Source organism: Aptenodytes patagonicus, chromosome 1, assembly GCF_965638725.1.
Source record: "Aptenodytes patagonicus chromosome 1, bAptPat1.pri.cur, whole genome shotgun sequence".
Classification (NCBI taxonomy): Eukaryota; Metazoa; Chordata; class Aves; order Sphenisciformes; family Spheniscidae; genus Aptenodytes; species Aptenodytes patagonicus.
In genome coordinates, this window is record NC_134949.1 from 16307802 (window position 1) to 16333939 (window position 26138).

The 26138-nt window shown below is 39.2% G+C and overlaps 1 protein-coding gene across 1 annotated transcript; it reads right to left on the reverse strand.

Annotated features, from left to right (window-relative positions):
• Positions 1-918: 918 nt before the first annotated feature.
• REDIC1 (regulator of DNA class I crossover intermediates 1) lies at positions 919-15143 on the reverse strand. The gene is made up of 11 exons (XM_076328625.1): positions 15041-15143; positions 14150-14282; positions 13576-13642; positions 11561-11761; positions 8376-8482; positions 5217-5749; positions 4906-4978; positions 4160-4220; positions 3536-3602; positions 2133-2215; positions 919-1542 (listed from the first exon to the last, which is right to left on the reverse strand). The coding sequence occupies exons 1-11, from the start codon at positions 15141-15143 to the stop codon at positions 919-921; spliced, it is 2052 nt and encodes a 683-aa protein (XP_076184740.1).
• Between the last annotated feature and the right edge of the window lie 10995 nt (positions 15144-26138).

Sequence of the window (26138 nt, forward strand, 5' to 3'; positions counted from 1 at the left end):
TAATCAACAGGATCCTGCGCACAGGCAGCTGGCTAATGGCAGTGTATAGACACACACACACACACACACACACACAAAGATATATAGATATAGCTATGTATATGTAAGTAAAGGTGTATGGATATGTAAGTCGAAGATGTCAGTAACAGATTGAGTCTCCCTGCCACCTTTACTAGGAACTTTTTTAGAAGGAAAGAATGTAACCTAGAAACAATATTATCAGAAACTTTTATTTGTTGTGATTTGTAGCTTCACACAAATACTGAAAGGAAGAGGAAAGCATTTCAGATTTTCAATCTGCAGGCAAAATACAGAAACATGTAAAAGATTTGTCAGTACTAACAGCCAGAGAATGAATCAATAGATCTGCTATGGAAGGAACATTCAGCATTTGGGGTTTTTTGGGGGTAAAAATTAATAAATTAGTTCTTTTTAAATTACATTTTATTCTATGTGTGCAGATGTGCATTTTCTGTTGTTTCCCATTTTTGTATTTAGCACAAACATATGGCAAAGACTAGTTTGCCTGTTAAAATGGATAAGAATCAGACAATAGTTCTGAACTAAGAGCCACTTCAAATATGTTCTGAAGTGAAACAGAATCTTTCCACCACCTTCAAGACAAGCAAAGTCAATCCCAAACTACAGAATCCTATGGATATATGGTGGGAAAGTAAATGTAATTCCTAAGGTTTATATTTACTAAGATATTGTAAAATCCTATGTTAACAGTTGGAGATCTATAGAAGTCCATAGTTAGAGATAGCAGTAGGTAGATAGAGATCCATAGTTAATAAAAATTTAAAGCAAAAAAATACTTTGTCTAACCAGGCTAGAAAAATCAAAATACACCAATTAAATGAAACACAGTGAGAACCCGACAAAACTTCTGAATTCCTTACATGCCATTCTAGTTGGTCACTGCTTATCTCTCTCCTTCATTATATCAATGTAGTTCAGCACCTCTAGAGTCCTTCTGCCAGCCAAACTCAGATACTCGGCTTCAGAAGAAAACGCCGCTATTTCTGCTGCGCTGCCCGTGCCTGCAGGCTGCAGCACCTCATGTGCTGGCATTTTGTGCCCTCCAGCGGTGCCTGCGGTGCTGGAAGGAGGGGGCCCACCCGGCCTGTGGGCAGAGGGGAGGGAGCTCCCACAGCTGCACACCTGCATGGTGCCACACTGGGTGGCAACATCCACTTTCTCTACTTCTGTAACAGAGCTCTCAGTCTGCGACCAAACATCACACCTGGTACTGCGAGTGACATGCTCTTTTTTAAGGGCTTGGTGTAATGAGCTGCCCTCAGATGGGGCGGTGTGTTTTTTATTTTCCTCCTCTGTGGCACATAAAATGGAGTCTTTCTCCTGAAGATGGTTTGCTTCTTCTCTAGCCAAAATACTGCTGGGCTGGAGAGGCACAGATCTGGTGTGAGAGGTCTTGGGGGGCTCTGTACTTGCTGAGGCTGAGATTAGGTTGGCATCGTCTATCTTCAAGGACCGTTCATTCAGATATTCCTTCTTTTTGGCTGTGTCTTCCACTTCAGACTGTTTGAACAGAATTGTGTGAATGCAACTGGTTAAATAGTTCAATAACTGAGGACTAAGTTAATGATTAACTAATAACTAAGTTAATGAAATAAACAGAAAGGCCAGAACTGTCTGGTTTTGGTTGTTTGGGGGGGTTCAGCCTTTCTCCAGGGGTGTACTCCTGGCCTTGGTTGAAGAGAAGGTGGGTAAGGCGGACCTTCACTCTCACGCAGAATTTATATTGTGGCATTTTTGTGTTCAAGAATGGCTGAAAACACACAGTGTGTCAAATCCTCCTGCCTTACAGGCATGTAATGTAAGGCAGCTATACATCAAGGAAGAGAGCAGAAGCTTGCTTAGCATCTTCCCACAGTTATGTTACTGTAATTCCACAAGGCCTGGTATTATCAAGAGACCAGACCACATGTCTGTTAAACTACTTAGGAAAATTTACAGCTAATCATTTCTTGTCTTCCTTGCACATGAAGTTGCCTTGTACAAAACAAAACCATAAATAAGATTCCAGCTACATCCACCCTTAGATGCATTCAGGCATAGAGATATCATTCAAATGAACCCCTGCAAACCCATAAAGGGGCAGGATTCACCATGTCAGGACTAGAGCTGAAACAGCTCTCTGTCTGCCTTGGAGAGTAACCGGGAGACTGGCTGCTGAGTGATGACTCCACATCTGAAAAACGAGGTGAAAAGGAGAGAAAGGTTACTCACCAAAACATCCAACTCTCAAGTACAGCATGTAGAATTAAACGTTACTACTTCTGATACAGTTTTAAGATACTGTTTAATGAATAAAGTGTTAGCAAGGTCAGTCTAGGTCTTGGCAATAGCCAATTCTTCTCCTCTCAGGACAAGACATCTTAACAAAAAGCATGAGACGGGTTCCCCAAAGCTTCAGCTATGCCGTTAATCAGCAGCCTGCACCAGCAGCAGAACTGTGCTACCCAAAAGCAAGGTCAGGTTAGACAGGGTTCTGAGCAACCTGCTCTAGTTAAAGATGTCCCTGTTCATTGTAGGGGGGTTCTAGATGGACCCCATCTAGATGGACTAGATGACCTTTAAAGGCCCCTTCCAACCCAAACTATTCTATGATTCTATGAAAAGGAGGAAGGACTCTGCAGAGCCAGGGCAGGGAGAGAACGCAGCGAACTCCCTGCACACATTGGCTGCCATACAAGTTACATGGGCTTCTGGCCATGGTTTTCTCTTGGAGGCCCTTGGGAGATCTTCTGCTCTGAAATGCAGCCAGCACAGCTGACCCCTACAGCTACTGAGGGAGCAAACAGGACACGGGATCTCCCTGCTGACTCCTCTCACTCTGTGCACATGTGGAATGACAGCATATAGTCTAGTGGAAGAGAATAAAGACTAATAAAGACTAGACCAGTAAAATGGCACATGTCAAACATCTAATGAAGATGAAAAAGTGTTAGGGTTAGGGTTAGGGTTAGGGTTAGGGTTAGGGTTAGGGTTAGGGTTAGGGTTAGGGAGAAAACGTCCAAGATTTTTTCCAACCAACAGAGGTCTGCAAGAATAGAAAGAAAGAAAATTACTGGCATTTATTTGGCATTTTACTATGTGATGGTGTTGGTAAACTTGAGTTGTGGTGTTCAGATTAATACTCTTGACCTCTCTCATGGATTTTTTTTTTTTTTTTTTTAGAAGTTACCCCTACTTTCAGAGCTGGCTTTTCAGTTTAGGGGACAACTTTGGAGGAAATGGGACAATGAAAAATACGTGTGTAATACTCACCAGAGAGAAGCTAACCTGAATTTATCTCTTCAAGGGAAAGCAAATACAGATAGTTCTTAGTTACCTGGTAATGCTAGCCTTCTTTATACGGTGCTGCATGAATCAAAAATACAAGCCCTCATCAAATGTAACATCCTAAAAAGATCAAAACACTTCTCCCTGGCTTTAAAAGTAATTGTTTCAGTTTCACATGTAGAGAAAAATCTGATTTTTGACTTAATAATATATAAATGGTACTAACCCTTCTCCATCTCGTGAAGATTTGAACTCACTCCAAACTTATACTCTTTCTCTTGTGCTGTTGTGAACTTTTAAAAATAAGTAAGTGTTAATAGTGAGGGTTCAGCTGGGTCAGGACCTCAGGTTAAGTGAGGAACATTCAGTTTCTGTATTACATAAAGAAGTCACTGCACTGTACCACAAATTATTTCAAGAGGTACAAAACAGCAATACTGTATGTACTTGGGTGACTTCTATGGGCAAAATATCTACAAGATTCTTTATATGTATACTGGCATAAAGTTCCTTTATAATACTGAAGTGTCCTGCATATAATGTCTGGACACTGCCTGCAGAATCTGATCCTAAGGGTTAACAGGTAACACAATATATTTCAGGCATCAGCTTAGGTGTGAATCAAACCACGTGAATTACAGACTTGAAAGGGCTATCTATCAGAACCACTTAACTAGAAGCTGTTCTTTCTGGCTGCCCTGTATAAACCAGGAAGGAAAAGAAGCTTCCACAGAAGTTAATTCAGAGAAGCTAAATTCAGTTTCTAACTGTTGTGGACATTCTTTCTCCACCTCAAATGAATGGTGCAAACAGTAGGTTTGACAAAAAATATGTCTCTTTAAAAAGTTACCTCTTCAAATCCAAAGAGCTGGTTCTGTCTCCAGGCTGATTCTTTCACAGCCTCATCATCACTGAGGGATGCAAACACAGAGTTCTCCGGTAAGTGATTTCCCCTCCTGTGCTTTTATTTTCTTTCTGAATTAAAGTCATTACTGGTGACTTTTTTGTCTTCAATTTTTATTTTGCCTTCAGTAACCATGAAATGCTTCCCACTATTGAGATAATTGAACTTATTTCTGAACCTGAGATTTAACATCAAGAGTCTGTTTTTCACAAACTTATCTTCTGTTGAAATGTAAAATGTAATATGCGAGACGACAGAAGATAGTGCTGCTTTGTAAAACGGAAGGTGTAATGGGTCAGAGTCTTTGATAAAACCGCCTTTTGTAAAACATGGGCACTCACATATGCTAACTTTAGCCCACAGAAGACACTAGCTTCCTCTGTAGTCAGTGGAAGGAGACAGGGTCTTTCAGAGGGCAAGTCAGAGCAACAGCTTAACTTCAGGGACTCAAAATTGCCCCATGAAGCAGTCTTTCTCTATACTTATTATAGGCAGATGAACAATGGCACTAAGGGCTTACATGCGCATAAGTTTTTCACATTATTCACTACAATTTTCACTGGGAAAACTTGGGTCCTCAGTAATACTGTTTAGAATTTTGCCTTCATGTCCTTTTAGCAGGATTTCTCCAATTCAGCAAGGTCTCTGCAGTTATCACTAGTTAATAGATTGATAATTTCTATAGCACTCACCTTTTTTTTCTTGAATAGTTCTGTACATTCTCCTTTAAGTTAATCCTCTGATCATGGTGATAAGCAAATGTCTCTAAAATAAAAAAGTAAACCTTGATTTTACAACGCAATAGCATAAATGCAATTTGAAAAGAAATGCTTCTGTCAACTTCTAAAAATAATTTAAATAATTGGATTTAAAATTAAATTACTGCATTCTGAAGATTCATGACGTTTTCGGTCAGGGCAGACACATCTCTGGTTATAAAAACATATGCCTTTAAAAGGAGAATAAAAAACAGAATATACATCCTTCAAATATTGACACTCACCAATTTTTTCAAGGTTTGCAGGTTTTTCTTTGTTTTCAGAGGGTATGAAGTAGTGCTGTCCCTCATGACAGTCCTGCAGGTGGGTTTTATGAAGTCCACTGGTTTTCTTGTAGCTTGCACTTGAGGCATTGTTACTTTTGAGTAAAACCTGTTCTGGAGCTGTGAAAATGCCTTCAAGGTGTCTGTCTACAGAACTCTTTTTTGCACTGATTGCAGGGTAAGCCTCTCTAGTATCATAAGGATAATTTCTGTTGGTCATTTGATTTCTATCATCAGGATCAGTGAAAAAAATGGCAGTACTGCTTTGGTTAACAAAAGGATTAAAATGCTTTGTAGAAGGATTATTATGGTTTGGTTGGCTCTCATCTTTGAACAGTGCCAGAAAGGAACAATCACTCCCATCTTGGGGAGCTTTCATTTCTGCAGTTTCTTTCACAACATCAAACAATGGTTCTTTTATTCCTTCACTGTTTTCTGATTCGTTACTGGTCATTATCACTGGATTATTCCTGACAGAATTCATATAGTCTAGCCTGTGGTTGGAGGGGGGGGTAGAAAAGAAAAAACAGTTTGCTTAGTACGTAAATAAGCAAAATACTAACTGCTAACACAACAAAATATGATAACTTGATGGTAAAAATCTGACTTTACTCATCACACTTGCTTTTGTCCCAAATGTACATTATTTCAACTGAAAAAGTGTCCTGTATTTTATTTCCACTTTATAGTAAGGTTGATTTAAAAGGAGTTCTGTTTCATGATGTCTCCAAACATACCAAGACATGGAGCACATCCTCCTGAGAAGGGAACTGTGATTTATAAAATCAGCCACAGTATGTCACTGCTGCTCCACCAGCTGACCAAAGAAGTCCACTTTGGGGAAAAAAAAAAGAAAAGAAAAAAAAAAGAAAAAGAGGAAGACAGCTTCTTCCGTTCATAAAAATTCTTTGTTCTTCAAGACTACAGTTCTCTCCTGTACTGAAAGCCTAGAATAAGCTCCGTGTACTGCTTAATTCCCGGTCTCTTTAGCAAGTGACTTCCATTTGTACTTGAGGTCAGTAATCCTAATTCAGCACAGGATTTTTCTGTTCCCCTTTCAGGAGGCCAGTCAGACATTTTGTTTTGCCCGTACTTCCCTACCCCACTTCTGATAGTAGTGGTTTTGAAGATGCTATCATGCTAGCATCATTAGCATGAAAGCTGTCATGCTTTCACTTACTTGGCTCTTAATCTAACATTTTCGCTGCTTTTTTCTAGGCTTGATCTGCTGACTGACCTTTCAGAAAATATGAGCAAAAAGTTGAGAGGCTTCTGAAGCACAGAGAATTGGCAAAGAAGGTCATTAAAAAAATGCCCTTTCTTTAAAAAATTTTGAGCAATACTATCAATGGAACTTGAAAACTGAAATGTAGTACAGAAAACTCTTACTGGAGAAAAATTCTGTGATGTATTGCTCAGCAAATACTTGGAACTGGATAAAGATCCTAGAGAACTTAAATGAGTAAGTAGCGTCCTCTACTTACAGAACACCTCCCTGAACAGTTTTAAAAGGCTAAACACACTAGAGTTTGTTTCTGGAGAAACTTGGATAGATCTACATGAGGAAGGAAAAAACATTTTGTGAAGCAATTCGGAGGCTCCTTCTTCACTCCAGCTGAACATTTTGTAATGCTAAGTAAAAGGTAACCGTAGATGAGGAAATAGCTAGGCACTATGCAGAGTGAAAGACATCTGCTATTTTTATAAGACATCTAAAATTTTTAGTTAATGTTTAATGATCTTGAGGTGCCACAGCTCTCAGATGTATGCACATTGATTACATCATCAATATGTTACAATTACATTAAACGATTGTGTAAGTTTATACTCTACTTTTCACATACAGTGAAAGGAACTCCCTTCCCCTGAGAACTGCCAGCTCTTGAGATATAAGAATTTATGGCTATAATGGATGAAAACAAAACAAGGATGATGCAAAGAAACGGATTTGAAGAACAGTTGGAAAGCAGATGTGGTTAGTGAGCCATGAATGGGCAGAGGACTAAGGGAGGTGCCATAAGCAGATGAGTGCAGGCCTGAGGGCCTGTGGAGAAATGAAAGGGGAGATGTAGGCGAGATAAGGTTAGGTAGGGCTTTAATGTGAAGATATTCATCGGGAATTCACCAAGATATACAGCAAGGTGAATGTTATCCTCGTTTTAGGTTTTGCTGGAGAAAGCCAGGAGAAGCTAGGAGAAGAGAGAAAGAGAAAGTTAAGGTGGCTAGGACTGGAAGCTGATGTGTTCATCTAGTTATCATGTGGTCAGTGAGCTTATCAGCCACTTGACTCACAGGCGAACAGGCTGTAGGTACTTCAGGAACAGCAAAATAATGTATGGCCTTTTTATGGCTCTATCCAGCCAAAGCTAGAGACTGATAGGAACTTTCAACCAGACAGCAGACTTACAGAATAAAAAGAGTAAAGGAAGATTAGCCCTGTAAGACCCCTAGATCCAAGGCAAGAGCCCCTGGAAAGAAACTGAAATAAAATGTTCAGTATGAATGAGTCTGGCCCTAAACCCTCTGTGATTAAAAAGATTTTTAATCAGCATATACAAAAGGAAATATACTCTAGATTTCTATCCATTCTTTTTTTTAAAAAGTGTATATTCTCATAAAAGTATTATTGAACCAATTCTAAAACAACCCACTATAGTAGGATCACATATGAAAGAGAAGGGAAAAATGCTTTGTTCCTGGAATCCCAAATGTAAACAATGTAGGTGGAGAAGTTGCTCAATTGCTACAGCATCAAGGTCATCAGAAAAGCACTTGCAACAGTGACCAGAACTAATGAGAGCTGGGGCAGCTACCCTCCCTGTGGCCTCTTAGTAAATCTGTGCTTCTCACTTGGGGTAAATTCAGTAGCACCATCATGTGTGTGACGTTGCAAAAAATAGATCATGGTTCCAAGTGCCTACCTAAAATTCACATTTTGCTGCCTTTCAGCAAATTTAAATAGCTCGGTATGTTCAGCCTTTCCCTTTAATTTCAATTGCTGTTTGAAAAGCACTAAAAATCAGTGAAAAATCAAGCAGTGATAAGTATCAGATTATCTTAGTATTTTTCTTACTTAAGCTTGACTGTTATTTCTCTCTTTAATGTAAAATCACTGCTTACCTATGCAATGGCTTAAACAGTTCTTGCGGCACTGTATCGGCCTTCCTGAAAATACACTGGCTTGGAGGTTTTGTAATCCAAGGGTCTTGATCAGAACTATTTCCTGGCTGAGAAAACAGTAGAAGCTGTCAAACTCTGAATATGTATGACAGTTATAGTGTTTAAAAGTTTAAAGTTGGGTTTGCAAACAATATACGTTTTCCCAATATTTTCAGTTTTTTGTCTTTACAGTAGAAGCCAAAACTTCCTTACAGCCCGAGTTCTGTATAACTCATACTTTTCCATATTTGTGTATCACTGTTAATATGCAAAATGTCCTTTTAGCACCCCATCCTCTCATTGTATGAACAAGCTTGATAGACTGTAACAAGCTGAAGTTCCACTGAAGATCACATAATCATAGAAGCTGTTGTCTGGAAGGGACCTCAAGAGGTATCTAGTCCAACCTGCTCAAAGCAGGGCCAGCTTCAAGGTTAGGCCAGATTGTTCAGGATTGTTCAGGACTGCGATTCCACAGCCTGTTTGGATAGCCTCTTCTGGTGCTTAGCTACTTTTGTGACAATATTTTTTTCCTATACAAACAGAATTTCCATTGTTGAAACTTGTGACTTTTACTTCTTGCCATTTCACTGTGTACCTCTGGCTCTGTCCTTTCTGTAACTCTGTTTAGACTGTGGAAGACAGCAGTTATTTCACCCCACATCCCCATAGCCTTCTCTTTCCCAGGCTATGAAAGCCCTCTTTTCTCTGTCTCTCCACATTCATCATGTGCTCCAATCCCCTAACAATTTTTGTGGCCCTTCATTGGTCTTGCTATAGTTTGCTGATCTCCCTCTTGTACTGGGGTCCCCAAACTGGACACAGTATTTCAGATATGTTCTCACATATGCTGCTTAGAGTGAAATAATCACTTGCCTTTGACCGCCAGGTATGCTCTTTCTAATACAGCCCTCTGTGTAGCTGGCCTTTGCTGCTACAAGGGTGCACTGCTGACTCATGTGCAACTTATTGTCCACCAGCACTCTCGGGTCCTTCTCTGTAAAATTGCTGCCTACTTAACCAGTCCCCACCTGCACTGATATGTGGGGTTATTTCTCCCAAGGTGCAGGGCTTTGTATTTCTCTGTGTTAAACTCTATGAAGTTCCTGGTGGCCTTTTGCTTGTCAAGATCCCTCCAAGCAGCAGCCCTGCTACTGTAATGATCACTCTGCCAATTTGGTGTCATGCATGAACCTGCTGAGGTGCTGAGAGTGCATTCTGTCCCATTGTCCAACTCTCTAATGAAGATGTACCAGACTTAGTATTAATCTCTGGGGATCCCTGCCATTGCTGACCTGTTGCCGATTAGACTTTAGCCCACAGACAACTACTTTGAGCATGATGGTAACAGCCAGTTTTTTACCCATCTTATTGTCCACTCATCTGGTTCATACCTCCACACTTTGGCTACTAGGATCCCATGGGAAACCTTGTCAAAAGCCTTCCTAAAGTCAAGGTAAATAGTATCGGTTGCTCTCCCTTATTCATAGAGCTAGTCATTTCATCACAGAAGGCAATCAATCAGGTTCATCAGGTAGAGTATGGCATTGGTAAATCTATGCTGGCTGTTCCCAGTCACCTTCTTGTTCTTCATGTACCTTGAAATTGCCTCTGGAGGTCTAGTTCCATAATCCTTTCAGAGACAGAGGTGAGTTGATACTTCCTCAGATCATGCTTACATTTTTGTAGATGGGCATAACGTGTATTTCTTGTCACTGAGGAGCTTTCCTGATCACCACAGTCTTCCAAAGATGATAGACATCTGCCCTGCAGTGGTGTCATCCAACTCGCTCAATATACTTGGATGCACCCTGTCCAGTCCCATGTATTTATGTCCAGGTTACTAAGGATTCCCTAACTTGTTCCTTCACTACTGTTTTGCACCACCCTCCCCCAAACTCTCTGCTGAGCTTGAAGATGTGCCAGAGGACAGACCTTGTCAGAAAAGCCTGAAGCAATGTAGGTCTCGAGTGCCTCAGACTTTTCCATGTCCTTTGTCACTAGGTCATCAACTCTATTTAGCAGTGGACAGCATTTTCCTTGGTTTCCTTTTGCTGATGACATGCCTATAGAAGTCCTCCTTGCTGCCCTTCTCACCCCTTGTGAATTTTAGTTCTGGCCATCCTAATGCCACCCCTCTAAGCTCAGGGGATGCTTCTGTATTCTTCTTGGATGGCCTATCCCCCCTTCCACACTTTCTTTTTGCATTTGAGCACACTTCCTTTTTGCATTTGAGCTCAGTCACGAGTTCCCTGATTCAGCCAAACTGGCCTCCAGGACCTACTTTCTCTTGCACATTGAGGTGGACTGTTCTTGTGTTTTGAAAACATCTTTCTTGGGCTCCTTTGTCCTTCTGGTCAGCTTCCTGTGGGTTTCTGCCTACCTGTTCCCTGAACAACCCAGCATCTTCCCTACCGAAGTCCTGAAGTACTCCTTCCTCAATTACTTCAAGACTTTGAAATACTACTGGTGATACACGTAGAATTTGTTTTAATATTTTCAATAAATAATATGTTTTCTAAAAATAAAATGTATTATGAGAGCCACCTTATAACTTGCTATTACTTTTCTAAGGATGATTCTTTTAAGAATCCCAAAGCTAACAAAAAGAAAAAAAACAGTAACAAGCATCAGAACAAATAACTTTCAATCATTTCTTAAACTTAACGAGTTAAACAGCAGGCTTTTCTCAATCCTTTTAGGAGAATTGAGAATACTGTAAGAACTATGTTACTCACTGAGACACTGCATGATTACAAATTAGGTCACGGTGATCAACTGGAATCATATGATACCCAGTTATACTAATTGTACATTTAAGAAAACTGTATTTATAACTGTAATACATTTCAGCTTTCTTTAACCAACTTTACAAGCCAGAAACAAAAGAAAGCCAGCGGTATGTGACTAACTCTCTTTCTGCAGGTATCAGCGATACTGAGACCTCAGTGAATAAAAGCTCAAGTTAAGCATATTTCATAACAATAAAAGAAATATATTTGCATATATGGAATATTCATTGCCACCAGCCTACAAGAAATGTTGATAATTCATAATTATCTTCACCATTACACTAATTCTTCACCCCAAATAAATTAAAGATAGTTTAAAATAATTCTGCGGAAATTACAAAATATTAATCAAACCTGGTTTTGCAGCTTCTCTTCATAGGTCTGTTCCCAAGTGTTGCTCATTAGGTTTGTGCTGAAATTCTCTTCTGAAAGTTGTGTACAGTTAGAGGACCAAAAAACAGAAGAGGACAATGGACAGGCACTAAAAGCTCTTGCTATGTTGTCTTCATGATCCATACTAGAGTCAGCATATGTTAATTCTGTTACTTGTGATAACTAGACAAAACATAGTAAAGAGACATTTTATTTATCTAAAACTGTTTTGATGTAAGCATAACGTTTGAAGTAATCAAACCTTTTTATATCTTTTACATCTCTGCACATATATCACATGCAAGAGAAAATTTTCATGTATTCTGATACGATTTTTTCATGAAAAACATATGGTAATAAGGGCTTGTTTCAGGGAAACACATAAGTACCTACTTAAGTTGAAGCATGCACACAAATGTTATCCTTAGGAGAGATGGGTATAAACACATTTTTAGCTTTAGACGTGTAGGTAAATGATCTGCTGACTTGGTTCTTGAGTAGTAAAATGAAAAATATTTTACTCCATTGAGGAGAGGACTCCAGCATGTTGTGATACCAACAATGCTATCTCAAGCAGATCAGAACACAAAGAGAAATTTGAAGGCAAAACTCATGTACTGTCACTGTATCCACAGCTACATGGAAGTAATGCCTGTAATCCAGCTTATCCAGTGAAAGCAGTACAAACTACTAATGGAGTGCAAAAGCCTTGTACATGAATTGCACAAAATCTTTGTACCACAAAACTGTACGTTTCTAGAAAGCTGAAAATTATGAATTTTATAGCCCCTCTTTCTGCTTAATAAAGTGAAAATATCTTAATTACTTAAATCGGATATAGTTCAACTTATGACGATTTTAAAAACAGCTCTTTGCAACATACAGGCCTTAGACTTCATTTTTTGATCCATACATTAAATTAGCTTTCTGTGTGTGCACACTGCATTATCACATGTTTTGATGAACTGATATAAATCTATCCACACAAGTGGAGGTTGAGGAGAAACTTAGCTATCATTTTGATCCATTTTTTCTGGCCATGCTAAATCTGAAATATGTCCTTTCTGTCTTCAAGAAACAGATGAAAAAGAGTCATAAAGGAAGGCTGACTTAATGTGACATCCAAAAAATTAGTGGCAGCTCATGGTGATCTTGGCTGAAACACATTAGACAGCTAAACTTTTCACCCATACTAAGTAATTCTTCCTGACTCAAAAGAAAGGAACTTCTAACACTAGAAAACCATCTGACTTTCTCACTCTAGCAAAACATGCTTTGGCAATGTTGGGCCAAAGCATGCTTGGCATGAATGGGCCAAGAACATACAGAACAATACTGTGCAAGCATCCCCTGCAAGCATGTTTTCCTCAGAGTCCTATCTGATATGAATAGCAGGAGTCAGTGGAGCTATATTACCAAGCAAGTCTGAGTAACCTAAACTAAGTGTCTTCTAACAGATTTACTAACTTGGTTGGGTTTTTTTGTTCGGTTAGTTTTTTTACACAACAGTGGAATGGGTCATAAAAAAAAGCCTAAATTGCATCTAGAGAATGTTTTTCACTGTAACCTCAATAAGTGTATGAACTTCCCAATTGTATCCACTGAGACTTGTACTTAAGTTCCTCTTAAAGACTCACTTCTGTCTATGCTTCTCACGTCATCATTTCACATTTCTGCGTATTGTTTTTAATTTACCTGCTGTTGCCTCGGTCTCTTTCCCATAATCTCTGTCCTTTTTAACTAGCTTAGAGCACAGATACTCTTAAGTATTTTGGAAAATGCCTAAAACAAGGTGAGCCTTTCAAGAAACGTGTAAGAAATAGCAGGAACAAATATAAAATATGACTGACAAATAACATATCAGTATAGCCTTAAAGAGGAAAACTTCACATGTTTCAGTATCCATGAGATTTGGTCACTCTTTGAAAAATCACTTAAAAATAGTCATTGCTGCACATTTTTAGCTTTACATCAATGAGAAAAATAAACTTACTTACATTATGCTGGTATTTTACTTTCTCTGAAAGATGCTGCCTTCTGCTGTCCAATACTTGCTCTTGTAACCTTGTAAAATGAATAAAAACAGCCCATGAAATACAAGATACAAGAGCTGTAAGATTAAAAACATTCTGAGTATTAATTTCAAAATATTTTAAGAATATTTTTCCTCACATCTTAAAAAGGCCTGATTCTTAAGCAGTTATGAGCAGCCAGTGTGTGAGTCAGTCACTTTAGGGTGTCTGAAGTTGGATGAGAAAACAGTGTAAGTGGAAAATGCTGTTTGAATAGCCTGCTGTGTGAGATAAACTTAGTGTATGTACCTGATATGAGTAAAGAAATGTTATTTTTTTAAAAAAATCTCTCCGCTTCATGTACAGTTTTTTATTTAGAATACATTTATTTACTCTCTCATAGTAAGAGTATCACTGGAATGCCAGGAGTGATTGTGAAACCTCTTCATCTTAGAATGGTATATTTACATTTACTTAATACCCCAAATATAAGAACATCATGAAATACCTTTTCCAGAACTTCATTATAGCTTAACTACTGCCACTTTTATAAAAGTACCTGTTCTGGATGTCATCTAAGTTTGACGTAAGTTGTGTACATAGTGGTGACATGGGAAGCTCTATGTTGTGCCTCCTAACAGGTATTTTTACATCTTCAGTGATATCAATGTGGACTGGCTTCCTGATGTTCTCTGCAATGAAAGTATTTGGAATGTCAGTGCTGGGCTTGGAGAAAGTTTTGAGCTTCGTGAATTTTCATTAGAGTACAAAAGCTGTTGTTTTAGGTTTCTTAATCCATTTAAAGCCATATTTTTGCTTTCTTTGTTACTAGCAATGCAATAACTCTATTCTAAATGGCATTATAGTATGAAATTATTTACGGTCAGCTGCTGTGTGTAGACAGGCTCTGTTGCCCTCCTCAGTCACCTTCTAATCTTCCTGAGCATAGGACAACAAATTCTCCACAATCTGGTTTATGAATATGTCACAGAGGATAAGAGTTAGGACTCAAGTTATAGAGGTGTTTTTAGGAGCTTAATAATGGAATTTAAGAAAGATACTCTGGGTAGAACTGACAGACTATTCCAAATGCCCCCCAAAAGTTATGAAAAAGGGCATGGAATACAAATGGATGCATTCAATGGCAAAGGGAAAAAGAAATGGATGTAGAATAAAATTAACGGATGGAATGAGAAAGGTGCATAAGTGTACAAGGCTTTGAAGGTGAAGTAGGCAGTAGCCAAAGTTATTTGGTTCCTCTTATGTCCTGACTTTTTATTCAATCATAATTTTTGTATTTACTTACAAATTTTTATTTTAAAAATAAAACAACACTTATTTGAGCATTAAGTTATAAGTGGAAGAGCAAGAACTAAAATAATAGCAGTAATAGTTAAGGATAACTGATACTGTTAACTGTGGAGTCAGAACACTGTCACACTAAACTCACCGGTGTTGTCTTTTTTGGTTGATATCTGGTTAACAACATACAGATTGAGGAGATCTAAACTGACTGCTGAACTTTTAGGAGATGATACTCCCAGAAGCTTCATCTTTGATTTAAGTTTCTTCTTTTCAAAGAATTCCTAATTTTTTTAAAAGAGAGAATAAGTTTTTGACAGAAGCTTCAACAACATATTAGCAGCATATATAATTCTTAGTAAACAATTCCTAATAATAAAAGCACATGATTAAATCTCTCTGAATTCTCACACCCTGTCTACTATTATTTAGTTTATTTTCATTTCCTTGAAAAAGACTGCAAGTATAATTTGGTCATATTCGAAATAAATCACTGTTGTCTTAATGCCAAAAACTTCGTCCTCAAACAGTCATGCCTCAAACTTTGTGTATGATCGTTAAAGATATTTCTTTAAACTAAAAGACAGACCAAAATGCTGCAAGGAAAAAGTCTTAAAAAAATTTAAACTTGGGCTTTTTAGGCAGCTTGTAAGCTAGTAGGCAAATAAATCAACAAGATTACATACACACGGCCATCTATAATGACACAAAGAATTTATTGTTCTCCAAATTTGTCTTTCTCGACACAGAAAATAGTCTTGTGACAAAAAAAAAAAAGAGAAAAAGCTAAAGAAGAAAAATCTCTAAGGCTGGGACTTCAGAAAGGCTTTTTATCACAAGGAATAAAAAGAGATATGACTGACACTTTGAATATATCAGGCAGATAATTATGGAAAATTTAGGAAATAAAAATCTCCATTTTGTAGGATACTATTAATAATCATCCTAAAATCATTAGCATCAAGCACAGCAGATGAATAAATAAAAACAGTATGATTTCTTGATTTTAACCACAAGAAGGATATTGAAAACTGAAGGCTATGCCAAAACACAAAATAGCACTGGCTTTTCTTCTGAAATGCAATTCCTCTTGTGATTGCAGGTTACATGTAACTAATATACCCAACATGTTCATTGGTAACTATTTTCCAGTATAATTTATTATATCACAATCTTTAGCTTTCTAGGATATTATCATCTATGGAAAATACCTGTTCTTCAGTTAAAAAGAATATCTGTAGTAAGGTAAATTCAGCCTATGTACAAATCAACACTTGAAAGTTCATATTGCTTTGGAGTCCACACCCCCAAAATGCAGTGTCCCTTCACTGTCCCAGATATTTTTCTTCCCATCACCTCTAAATTACTAAATTACTATTAATTGTGTAATAGCAATTACAAAATTACCACTGTGTTTAGTAATTTAGTACTAAATTACTAAAAACAATCCTGTCTTAGATCATTTTCTGTTTTCTCTCCTCCACTGAAGCAAATTACATAGTTGTAATGTAAATTATGTGGCTTAGAACAATAAATCCCTAAGAAAACAGATATTTTGAGAACTCGCAGGCCTCCAGGAGACTGGGAAAGCAATGGGGGCAACAAGCTGCTGGTTGGTCCCACATTCCCTTAGATAAAGGTTTTCATTTCAGAGATTGTCTCCGTACTGTCAGCCTGTTTTTCCTCCTCCTGTATATGCCAGTGCATCTGCTCTGGGCATTGGGGGGTCACAGCTTCGGTGGTGGAGTTTCCCTATACTGTCTCTTTTTTCCCAGCTGCTGAGGAGGAAACTGACTTCTCTTACTATGGTTATATCTATCTTCTCTTACTGTTTTCTTTCTCTTTCCTGTTTGAAATGTCTTCTGCTATGCCAGGGATAAATTTAATTCTATTATTTCACTTTCAGATTCAAAATACAAATAAGCTGGCCTACTTTTGCAAATGCCAGCATAAAGTACTTCAATGAGCCTAACATTCTTTTATGTAGCCCAGAAAAATAGCTGTGTAAGTGTTAGGCTAGCTGACCACATGGTTGTCACTGTGAGGCTTCAAGCAATCCTGTGTGTCAGCACATACCAACAAAATATAGTAACAGAAGTAATTCAGTAAAACTTAAACTGGGCACATTCATTCATTCATTCATGCCTTCTCCTACTCCCTCCTCTTCCTGCTGGAATTCAGTGTAGTAAACCTAGAACAAGACTTCTGCCCTAAAAGTTACATGCAGTCACACATTACAACTGTTATGCTACAGTTTTGAGTCTTACTCCAAATGCTTTGAAAGCTTTTCCTAAGTGAATCAACTAAAGCATTTATATAACAATTTAAAATCCAAGATGGCTAGAACTGTTTACCTTTTGCTTTCTCCTTTCCTGCTTTAATATGATTCTGCTTCTGAAAGATGCAAATAATTATTGTTTTAATTGTAAAAGTATAATCTTGAGTTGTGGCTTGAATTTCTCATCAACGGTATTGAGAATTTAGGACGCAAATATGTTGTGTTATGTTATGTTATGTTATGTTTTATGTTATGTTATAATGGATCAAACTTTCAGGTAGTAAAGTCAACATATCTCTGTTGAAGTCACTTTGATCGTGGTTTATTCAGGTAAGGATAGGACCTCATTCTATCTTAGGGCTACCAAATACATTGAACATTCAGAAGGAAAAGCTTTTAGGCATTTCACCTGTAATGCAACTTTTCATCACTTCTTAATTTCTTAAAACATTATAAGAAATCTTTGTCAATATATTCATTTCTCCTTTTTTTTTTTTTTGTCATGCTGCAACATAGTTACAAAACCATATTAGCAAAGAAAACAAAGGAGCACAGTATCAGTTTCTACCTTTTGGGACTTGACAGAATATTGTGAACATTTTGTAAAAAAGGTAAGAACAATAGATTGTCACTACAAGTTTTATCGAGTTGCTGTTGCTTGTGCAATATAGGAGACAGTTATACCTTAAACTACATATCTCACCTGTTAAACATAGTCTTAAATGAATTGCCTACAGGACATGGTGCATAAAATTGGAGCCCTGGGTCACTGCTGTGAGCAGGGTGAGCATGGCTGCAATCCTTGGGTCAGTAAGATTTTTTTATTGAGAGTTAGAAATATGGAGTACCTCCTTCGAATTACTTTTTTTTTTTTTACTGTGCTTAAAGTTAGAACACACTTTCTAAACATAGGCACATTACAGTTATATTTGCAGTGGGTAGAAGCCCCAGTAATGGATATTTTTTCTGACACCTAAAATGCAAATCCCAGACTCACCCAAGGAATCCTGACAGATAATTAACAGCAGCAGAAAGCAGCAGGAAGGTTTGCTATTTGCTAAGTGAATGCAATACTCCTACATGCTGCTTTTTCTTACAGGCAGAATAGTATGATAGACAGGCATTTAGGACAAAGTTGGGGTTGGTTTTTTTTTTTTCCAAACTGAAGCTCTCCCTTCCCCCTGCTTCACATCAGCAACTTTCAGAAACCTCATTTTGCTGGGAAGACTTCCAGATGGGTAAGGCATTATTTTAGTTTGATTCTGCAAAGAGTCAGGATGATTATAAAGCTGTGTTTAGCAAAGCTACTTTCAAATGGCTGACAAAATCTGTGGGGTTTAAATTTCTAGTAGATAGGCAGATGGCACAGCAGCTAAAGAAACTGAGCATTATCCTTTTTTTTTAATGTTACAACTCGGTGATTATTTTACTATTTCAGTGAATCTCAATAACTGTACATCTTTTTCCCCAAATGGTAATCACTGCCATTCACGAGAGCGTGAGGAAAGGCCCAGGCGGGACAGCCTCACCCAGCCCCAGTCTGCAGAGAGATACTAGGCCCAAACATGACCCACCCTGCCTGGTGTGGGAGGGCATCTGCATCTCCTCACACAGTCTGGTTCAGGAGGGGACACTGGGGCTGTCACACACACCATGGCCTGCTGGTCTGTGAGGGGACATCAGGCCTGAAATACACACTGTGGCCCTGCCATTCTGTGAGGGGACACCGGGGCTGTCTCAGACACCATGGCTATGTGCGGTCTGTGAGGGAACACCAGGGCTGTCTCATGCACCATGGCTGTGCCCAGTCTGTGGGGGGACACCAGGGCTGTCACAGGCACCATGGCTGCACCTGGTCTGTGAGGGGACACTAGCTCAGCATGTAGCCATTTCTGGCAGCCTTTCAAGGGTTTCACTCACCGGCTGCCACCAACCCAGTTCATTTTCTGCTGCTGAGGAAGGAGGGAGGGCTGCCGTGTGTAGTGCTGGGGATGGAGAGGGGAGGCAATGGCCACCACAGGGACAGTTTGCCGCCTCCTGGCAGGGCCACAGGGCCCTCCTGCAGGGACTCCTCCTCCCTGGGAGCGCCAAGGCAGCTGCTCTCTATGCCCCCAGGCTGCCCAGTGATGGCAGAGAAGAGGGAGAGGGTGATACAGGGACAGACAGCAAAAGGAGAAGGATGCAGAAAGCCAAGCTGGGCAGGCTGGTGGGGAGGAGGTGATGCTCTGGTTGCTGCCACCCTTCTTCTACTACTAGCATTTCCATACAGGCTGCTGCCAGAAGCCATTGCCCTTTTGCAAGGGAATCGCAAACCTCTTGCTGTCCCAAGTGAATCAAATTCACAGTTATTGGAGTGGGTTACAAACCTATTGATGTTTTGTCTTTCAGGCCCAGCTTGTCACTGCTGCAGTCACCATAATTTTTAGGGCAAGAGAGAAGCACCTTCCTCCCCATCCTGCTCTTCCTCGGATATTTTAGGGGCAATGGGGGAATCAATGAGCATTTTCTACTAGTAGGCGTCGTTGCCCTTGGAGCTGCCTGATGAGCTTTTGCGCGTAAATAGCGACAAACCCTTGAGGAGGGGCGCAGAGCTGCAGGAGCTCCCTGTGCTCCCAGGGCATCTCCACAGCAACTCAGCTCCCCTCGCTCCTTTCCCTGTGACTCACTGCCATCATTGCAGCAAGTGAAGGCACCCGTTTACAAAACCACCGTTAAAATTCTATATAAATCTTTTCCTGCAGTGTTTGCTTACTGAGTTATCTTTAGCCTAACATTTTTCAGGGTACCAATGCTCAATTGTCATTAGTACAACAATGTGGAGAGTGCTCAGAGCAGATATTAGGAGCCTAATATTAAAAATGACCCCTCTCAGTAAAGAAATGCTTCCTAATGTCCAGCCTAAACCTCCTCTGGTGCAGCTTTGAACTGTTCCCACGCATCCTATCACTGGATACCGGGGAGAAGAGGTCAGCACTTCCCTCAAGCTCCTTGCTGTGTATAGGCAAGACTAAAATTAGGAGCACCATGAGATATGTTGCAATAGAAGCTGGCCTTGCAACACAGGTGAGTCCCAAGAGATAGGATGTGGTACTTGGGACACAGATGCTTGAGTTCCCAAATTTAGCATTAGTGCGGCCTCACCTTGAGTACTGTGTGCAGTTCTGGGCCCCACAATTTAAGAAGGATGTGAAGGTCCTTGAATGCCTCCAGAGGAGGGCAACAAAGCTGGTGAGAGGGCTGGAAGGCATGTCCTGTGAGGAGTGGCTGAAGACTTTGGGCTTGTCTAGTTTGGAGAAAAGGAGGGTGAAGGGCGACCTCATTGCTCTCTACAGCTTCCTGAGGAGGGGAAGTGGAGAGGGAGGTGCTGAGCTCTTCTCCCTGGGATCCAGGGATAGGATGTGTGGGAATGGTTCAAAGCTGCACCAGGGGAGGTTCAGACTGGACATGAGGAAGCATTTCTTTACTAGAGGGTGGTCAAACACTGGAACGGGCTTCCTAGAGAGGTGGCCGATGCCCCAAGCCTGTCAGTGTTTAAGAGGCATTTGGACAATGCCCTTAATAACATGCTTTAACTTTTGGTCAGCCCTGAAGTGGTCAGGCAGTTGGACTAGGTGATCGTTGTAGGTCCCTTCCAACTGAAATAATCTAGTCTAGTCTAGTCTAGTCTAGTCTATTTCTTATCCTTCTTATATGCTTGTTTTCCTGTTTCAGTCAGGGAAGTATTTAGCCCCCAAAGCAGACTTGCAGCTAGGGTGTCTATAGAATCCACAGCTAAAAGATTATAAAAGTGAGAAATCTGCTTCTCTAAAATATCACTAATTAAACTGAATAAACTTACTGGATAGAATGTTTTATCGTTGTGATATTTCTGATTAGTATGCATAATTATTTCTTGTAACAACACTAGATTAAAATCTTCATAGTAAAATATATCTATATTTTAAGTGTGCGTGCCTCTACAGCTAATATGACAGATGACAGACTGAAAGATTATTTAACTCATTTCATCACTTGAAATAATCCTTTCTATTCTGTTTGCATTTCCATCAAGTGTAAATGTTTAACTTGCTAATACTATGTCTAAAAGGTAGTTTCAGGCATGACATAATCCAATCCCTTTTACTTTTGTTTTTCTAACATAGTATTGATATTTCCTGTACCACCCTTAATCTTATTCTTCCATGGCATTATGTGGATTTAAAGGAAAAGACCGCACTTTTCTTTATGTTTGATTTATTGAATCCGGTAGATAGCAGTAGCTCGTAGAATCTGAAAAAGTGACGTTGCAGCTTCCATCAATTATTTTTCAATATAAGAAAACTTCCCCTTCTCAAATTATTTTCTGCAGATAAAGCTAAAATACCTTTCAAATGGTCATAAAATAAAGAATCAGTTCTTTCTTCACTGAAGACAAAGTAAGCAGTGAAATATGACCTGAGATGCATGTGACTCTAGATTTCCAGTGTCTAAATATTCCACCTTGACTGTCAACACTTTGAAATAATTGATCTGAATTTTTGAGTATTGCTGTACTTTCAAAGAATTACAGGACATTATTATTAATTTTTAAATGGTCATGAGAATGAGTTTCATGGAGCTTAGTTGCTTCTCTGGGAAGTGAGAACAGGGAGACTTCCTCCGTGCGTCAGAAACTGAAGTTTAAAGAAAAAAAAAGCCTTGAAGATTTCCCTTTTTTGTAACTTTTTAACAGCTGCTCCAGAATAACTAGATCTCATGTTCCTTTGTTAAGAAAGTATTATACAGGATCTTCTTCAGAACAGCTTTCCAACTGTTGCTAAAGTAACTGTTGCAGCTGTAATCCTTCAGCACTTGAGTTTTCCCCTCCGACATGCTTCTTCATTATCGGATCAGCTCTAGATACAAGTGATGTAGCAAAGCAGTCCCAAGCAGTGTACTATCTGATGTAAGACCGCATTTCTCCGTGAAGGCTGGTGTTGAAACATTGACCATGCAACTTTTGGCACCCAGCTTTGAGTAAGTCCTCACAGAACTCCTATATAATCAAATAAGAAAGAGGTGACAGGCGACTCAGAGCACCTAATTTAGGCTCCTATTCTATGTCCAGAGAGGAACAGAGAGGAAGCAACACTCAGAGAGGAAGCAGCTAGGTTAGATAACTGAAATTGCATGATGCAAAAGTGTGTGCCGCTGTCTGCAGCTTTATTGTACCCTGAAGATTTGAATACCCTTCCTTCTCTAAGCAGGATGGTCTTTTGCTTGAGTGAACCAACACTGCTTATGTAAAATCTTACACTGACTGGAGACAGTGAGAGAGAAAGAGAGAGACGATGTGTTTCCAAATAATTTCTTAGAACTAACTGCAAATGGTTCTCATGTTTCTTAATGAATCTTCCACTTCCCAGCAAGTGTCCTCATCTAATGCTCATTATAACAAAGGAAGGGATTACTAAACAGATGAATGTGTAGTGAAAAAAAAACCCTGGGGATTCTCACAGTTGGGTTTAAATATTTTACAACATTACCGATTTTTTTTGGTGTTAATTCAACATATTTTAACTTTGACTTTTGCCCAAAATGTTTGATCTTGATATCTAGCATTAGGTAACTAAATCCATCTGTAGATAACTACGTAAAAGATGCAGAGTAACTGAAATGCTGTTGAATCCTCTGTCCAGGGGGAATTTCTGGTACTTTTAAATGCCAGGATACACTTACTTAGGTGCCTAAATATTGACCTAATTATCTGATGCTAGGAATGCATGACTGAAAAAAACTGAGTCTGTTCCAAGTGAAAGCTTTTGTCTGGCAAACCCAGTCCTTAAACTTTGTTTAGAGTTGCACGGTCTTCTCCCAGTCAATGGTCCTCTGCCCATTCCCCTCCTTGAGAGATCAGCTTAAGGAGAAATAAAGTGGTGTTTTATACTAACCTGGTTGGTGGTTTTGCCCTAAAAGAGTTCTTTTTAAAAGATTGCTCTGATATTGCAAAGTCATGATAACGTCTGAGGAGGTTTAAAACAGTAGACAAAACTCATTTTAAAAACAAGGTTTCCCTTTTAAAAAATAGTTCCTCTTGAAAGACAGAACTCTCTTTCAATTAATTTAATGAAAAGTCCTTCCCCCATTCATCTTTAAAGGGCAGAGGCTTTTTTTGATTTACTTTAAGGGCATTAGTTCAAAGAATTCTAGTAATTGCAGAAAGCCCAAGGATTTTTATATTTTACCACAAAACACGAATCTTCAGCCAAACGTATAAAGAAAAACACAGTGGACTCCCTTACGTTTGTGTACAAGGTATCAGCATTAGATTAGAAAAAAGAGAGTAAATTGCTGTACGAGATGAGTAGCATTCATTTGGTATGAAACCCCAGTTTCAATACCTACAACATATATTGAAATCAGTGACTACCCAGCCATTCAATAGAAGACCAGGTTTGGCCCTGCCATATTGGAAATAGTGCAATGAGAGACCTTCTCTTCTGGTTGTTTCTCCCGATGTGTGCTCCTGGCTGAGCTGGATTCATTACATGAGCTTTGAAGGAGTTAGGAGTGAGCAGAAATGGAAAGGGGTGATGCCATTAGATGCCAAAGACTACATAGTAGAGAGGCTAAATAGTTTCCAAACATAGCAAACCAGCCACCTCAGAGAGAAGCACATAATCTACATGATTATGGGTTGAAATGCAAAACCCAGTTGGGAAGAACATGGGATTGGATCTACATGTCAAACCGCCAGCCAGGACGGTACCATTGACAACAGTATATTGACACGTTGCTGTATGAAGCAGATGCCATTCTTAGGTGGTATTATTTAGATGGAATTATTTTTCACAGAATGAGCCCTCAAGACAAAGTGCAGTTCTTGGCTTGATGGAGAACAAGGCACAAGATCTGATTCAGAATCTCACGCTGGAATCCCCACTTTATAAAAAACAGTATTTCTACAAAGAGCAACAAAGACCAAAGAATCCTCTATAGTTGTGCTAAACTCCAGTAAGGGAACAATGTGAGGCTTGTTATAAACAAATTAGGAGAGGGAGCTAAAAGAATTAAATCCTTACATGTGGCTAGGAGAAAGCTGATGGATACCAGACTTGAAGCAAAGAGACAGTCTGAACCATCGCAAAAAGCTGTACTGCATTCAAAAGAAGGTAACAGAAAGGAACATGAACTTTGATAAACATAAAAATACAATTAGATAGGCCAAAAAGAATTTGGGAAACAAGTAGGCAAAGGAACCAAACTACTAAATCATTCTTCTTACACATCAACCAGGAACAAAAGCCTGCTAGAAAGTCTATAGGGCCAGTTGATGACGAAGGTACAACATGAATGCTGTCGTGGTTTAACCCCAGCTGGTGACTAGGCACCACACAGCCGCTCGCTCACTTCCCCCACTTTAGGAAGGGGGAGAGAATCGGAAGAGTAAAAGTGAGAAAACTCGTGGGTTGAGATAAAGACAGTTTAATAGGTAAAGCCAAAGCTGCACACACAAGCAAAGCAAAACAAGGAATTCATTCACTCCTTCCCATCAGCAGGCAGGTGTTCAGCCATCTCCAGGAAAGCAGGGCTCCATCACGCGTAACGGTTACTTGGGAAGACAAACACCATCACTGCAAATGTCTCCCCCTTCCTTCTTCTTCTTCTTCCAGCTTTATATGCTGAATATGACGTCATATGGTATGGGATATCCCTCTGGTCAGTTGGGGTCAGCTGTCCCGGCTGTGTCCCCTCCCAACTTCTTACAGATTTAAAGCAAAACCCGAAAACCATAACATATTTGAGACTTCTGAAGGCATAAAATAGACACATGCTTCCCATAATTCTATTTTTCTGGAATTGCTGGCTTCAGCTGAGTTTTCTGTGTGAAGTAAGAAACAAATTTAACAGGAGAAATATGTCTTAAAAATCCAGATATGAAAGCTTTTAAGTATTAAAGCCTAAATATTAAAAGTGTAATTCTTTGAGATCATTAGTCAGCAGTTCACTGTGGTTGGACCAGCCGACAGTGACCTTCTCTAGCCTTGGCCTTTTCCCTCTCCCTCTCTCTCTCTGTAAAGGGAAAACAACTTGTTTACACTTCTTTCTAGAGCTGTATTCTGTCTAGAATCATTTCTATAGACAGTGATCGTTACTTCAGTCATCAGAGAAGCACTGTTTGGATAATAAACGATTTTATTTTTGTAGCTGGGAGCAGAATTATGGCATTCTGTTCCACTGGAATATTGCCTTAAAATAGTGAAAAATTACTAGAGAATATTAAATAATTATAAAAATAGGACAAGCTCCTCTTACTCTTCCTCCTCAGTTATTGGTTCCTATATTCAGAAAATGCACACAAGTTATTTTAATGTGTTTGATGAAAACTTAAAAAACAATCACTTGGCACTAAAGTATCTGGTTCTCCTTAAGAGAGGATAAACCCCAAAATATTCTGGTTCTAATATCAACATCCCCCCAACCCCACAGCCTAAGTTACTTGAACTTATTTGATTGCACTTATCTTCAAAAGTTTATTAAAATAAAGTCAGCAGAAATTGTGGAGACAACAGACCACTGAACACTGCACCAATATTACTGCAGCTTTGGTAATTATTTTTCCAGTAATATTGAGAAATTTTATTATGAAATTTAGTAAAATTGTTGCCTTCACCACTAAAAAAAAAAAATCTACCACCTAAGGCCATGTTCCACAAAGAGGAGTTTGTGCATGGATAACCAAGCGAGACTGTGGCAGGGCAAAACCCTCGAGGCAGCAAGAACAGAAGGAAGGGTGTATTTAAAACAACAGTTTAGGCTTTTCTCCGTACTTTCAAAGGAAGAAAATACATTGCTTTTATTGACTAAAACACTGCATGGTCAGATTTGATTTACTTAGACGTTCCCACAGATCCGACTGTGGGGTATACGTCTGCACTTACTGCCAACTCACCAAAAGCTTCAGTGCTCCAGGATCTTGTGAGGTAAAAGGTCAGCAGATACACAGAAC

Coding starts and splice junctions, on each gene's coding strand:
- REDIC1 (XM_076328625.1), bottom strand. CDS start 15,143: ATGAAGCTTCTGGGAGTATCATCTCCTAAAAGTTCAGCAGTCAGTTTA. Junction 11,762..13,575: donor AAGTAAAATACCAGCATAAT/GTAAGTAAGTTT, acceptor TGTTTTGTCTAG/TTATCACAAGTAACAGAATT. Junction 4,979..5,216: donor TGCAAACCTTGAAAAAATTG/GTGAGTGTCAAT, acceptor TTTTTATTTTAG/AGACATTTGCTTATCACCAT.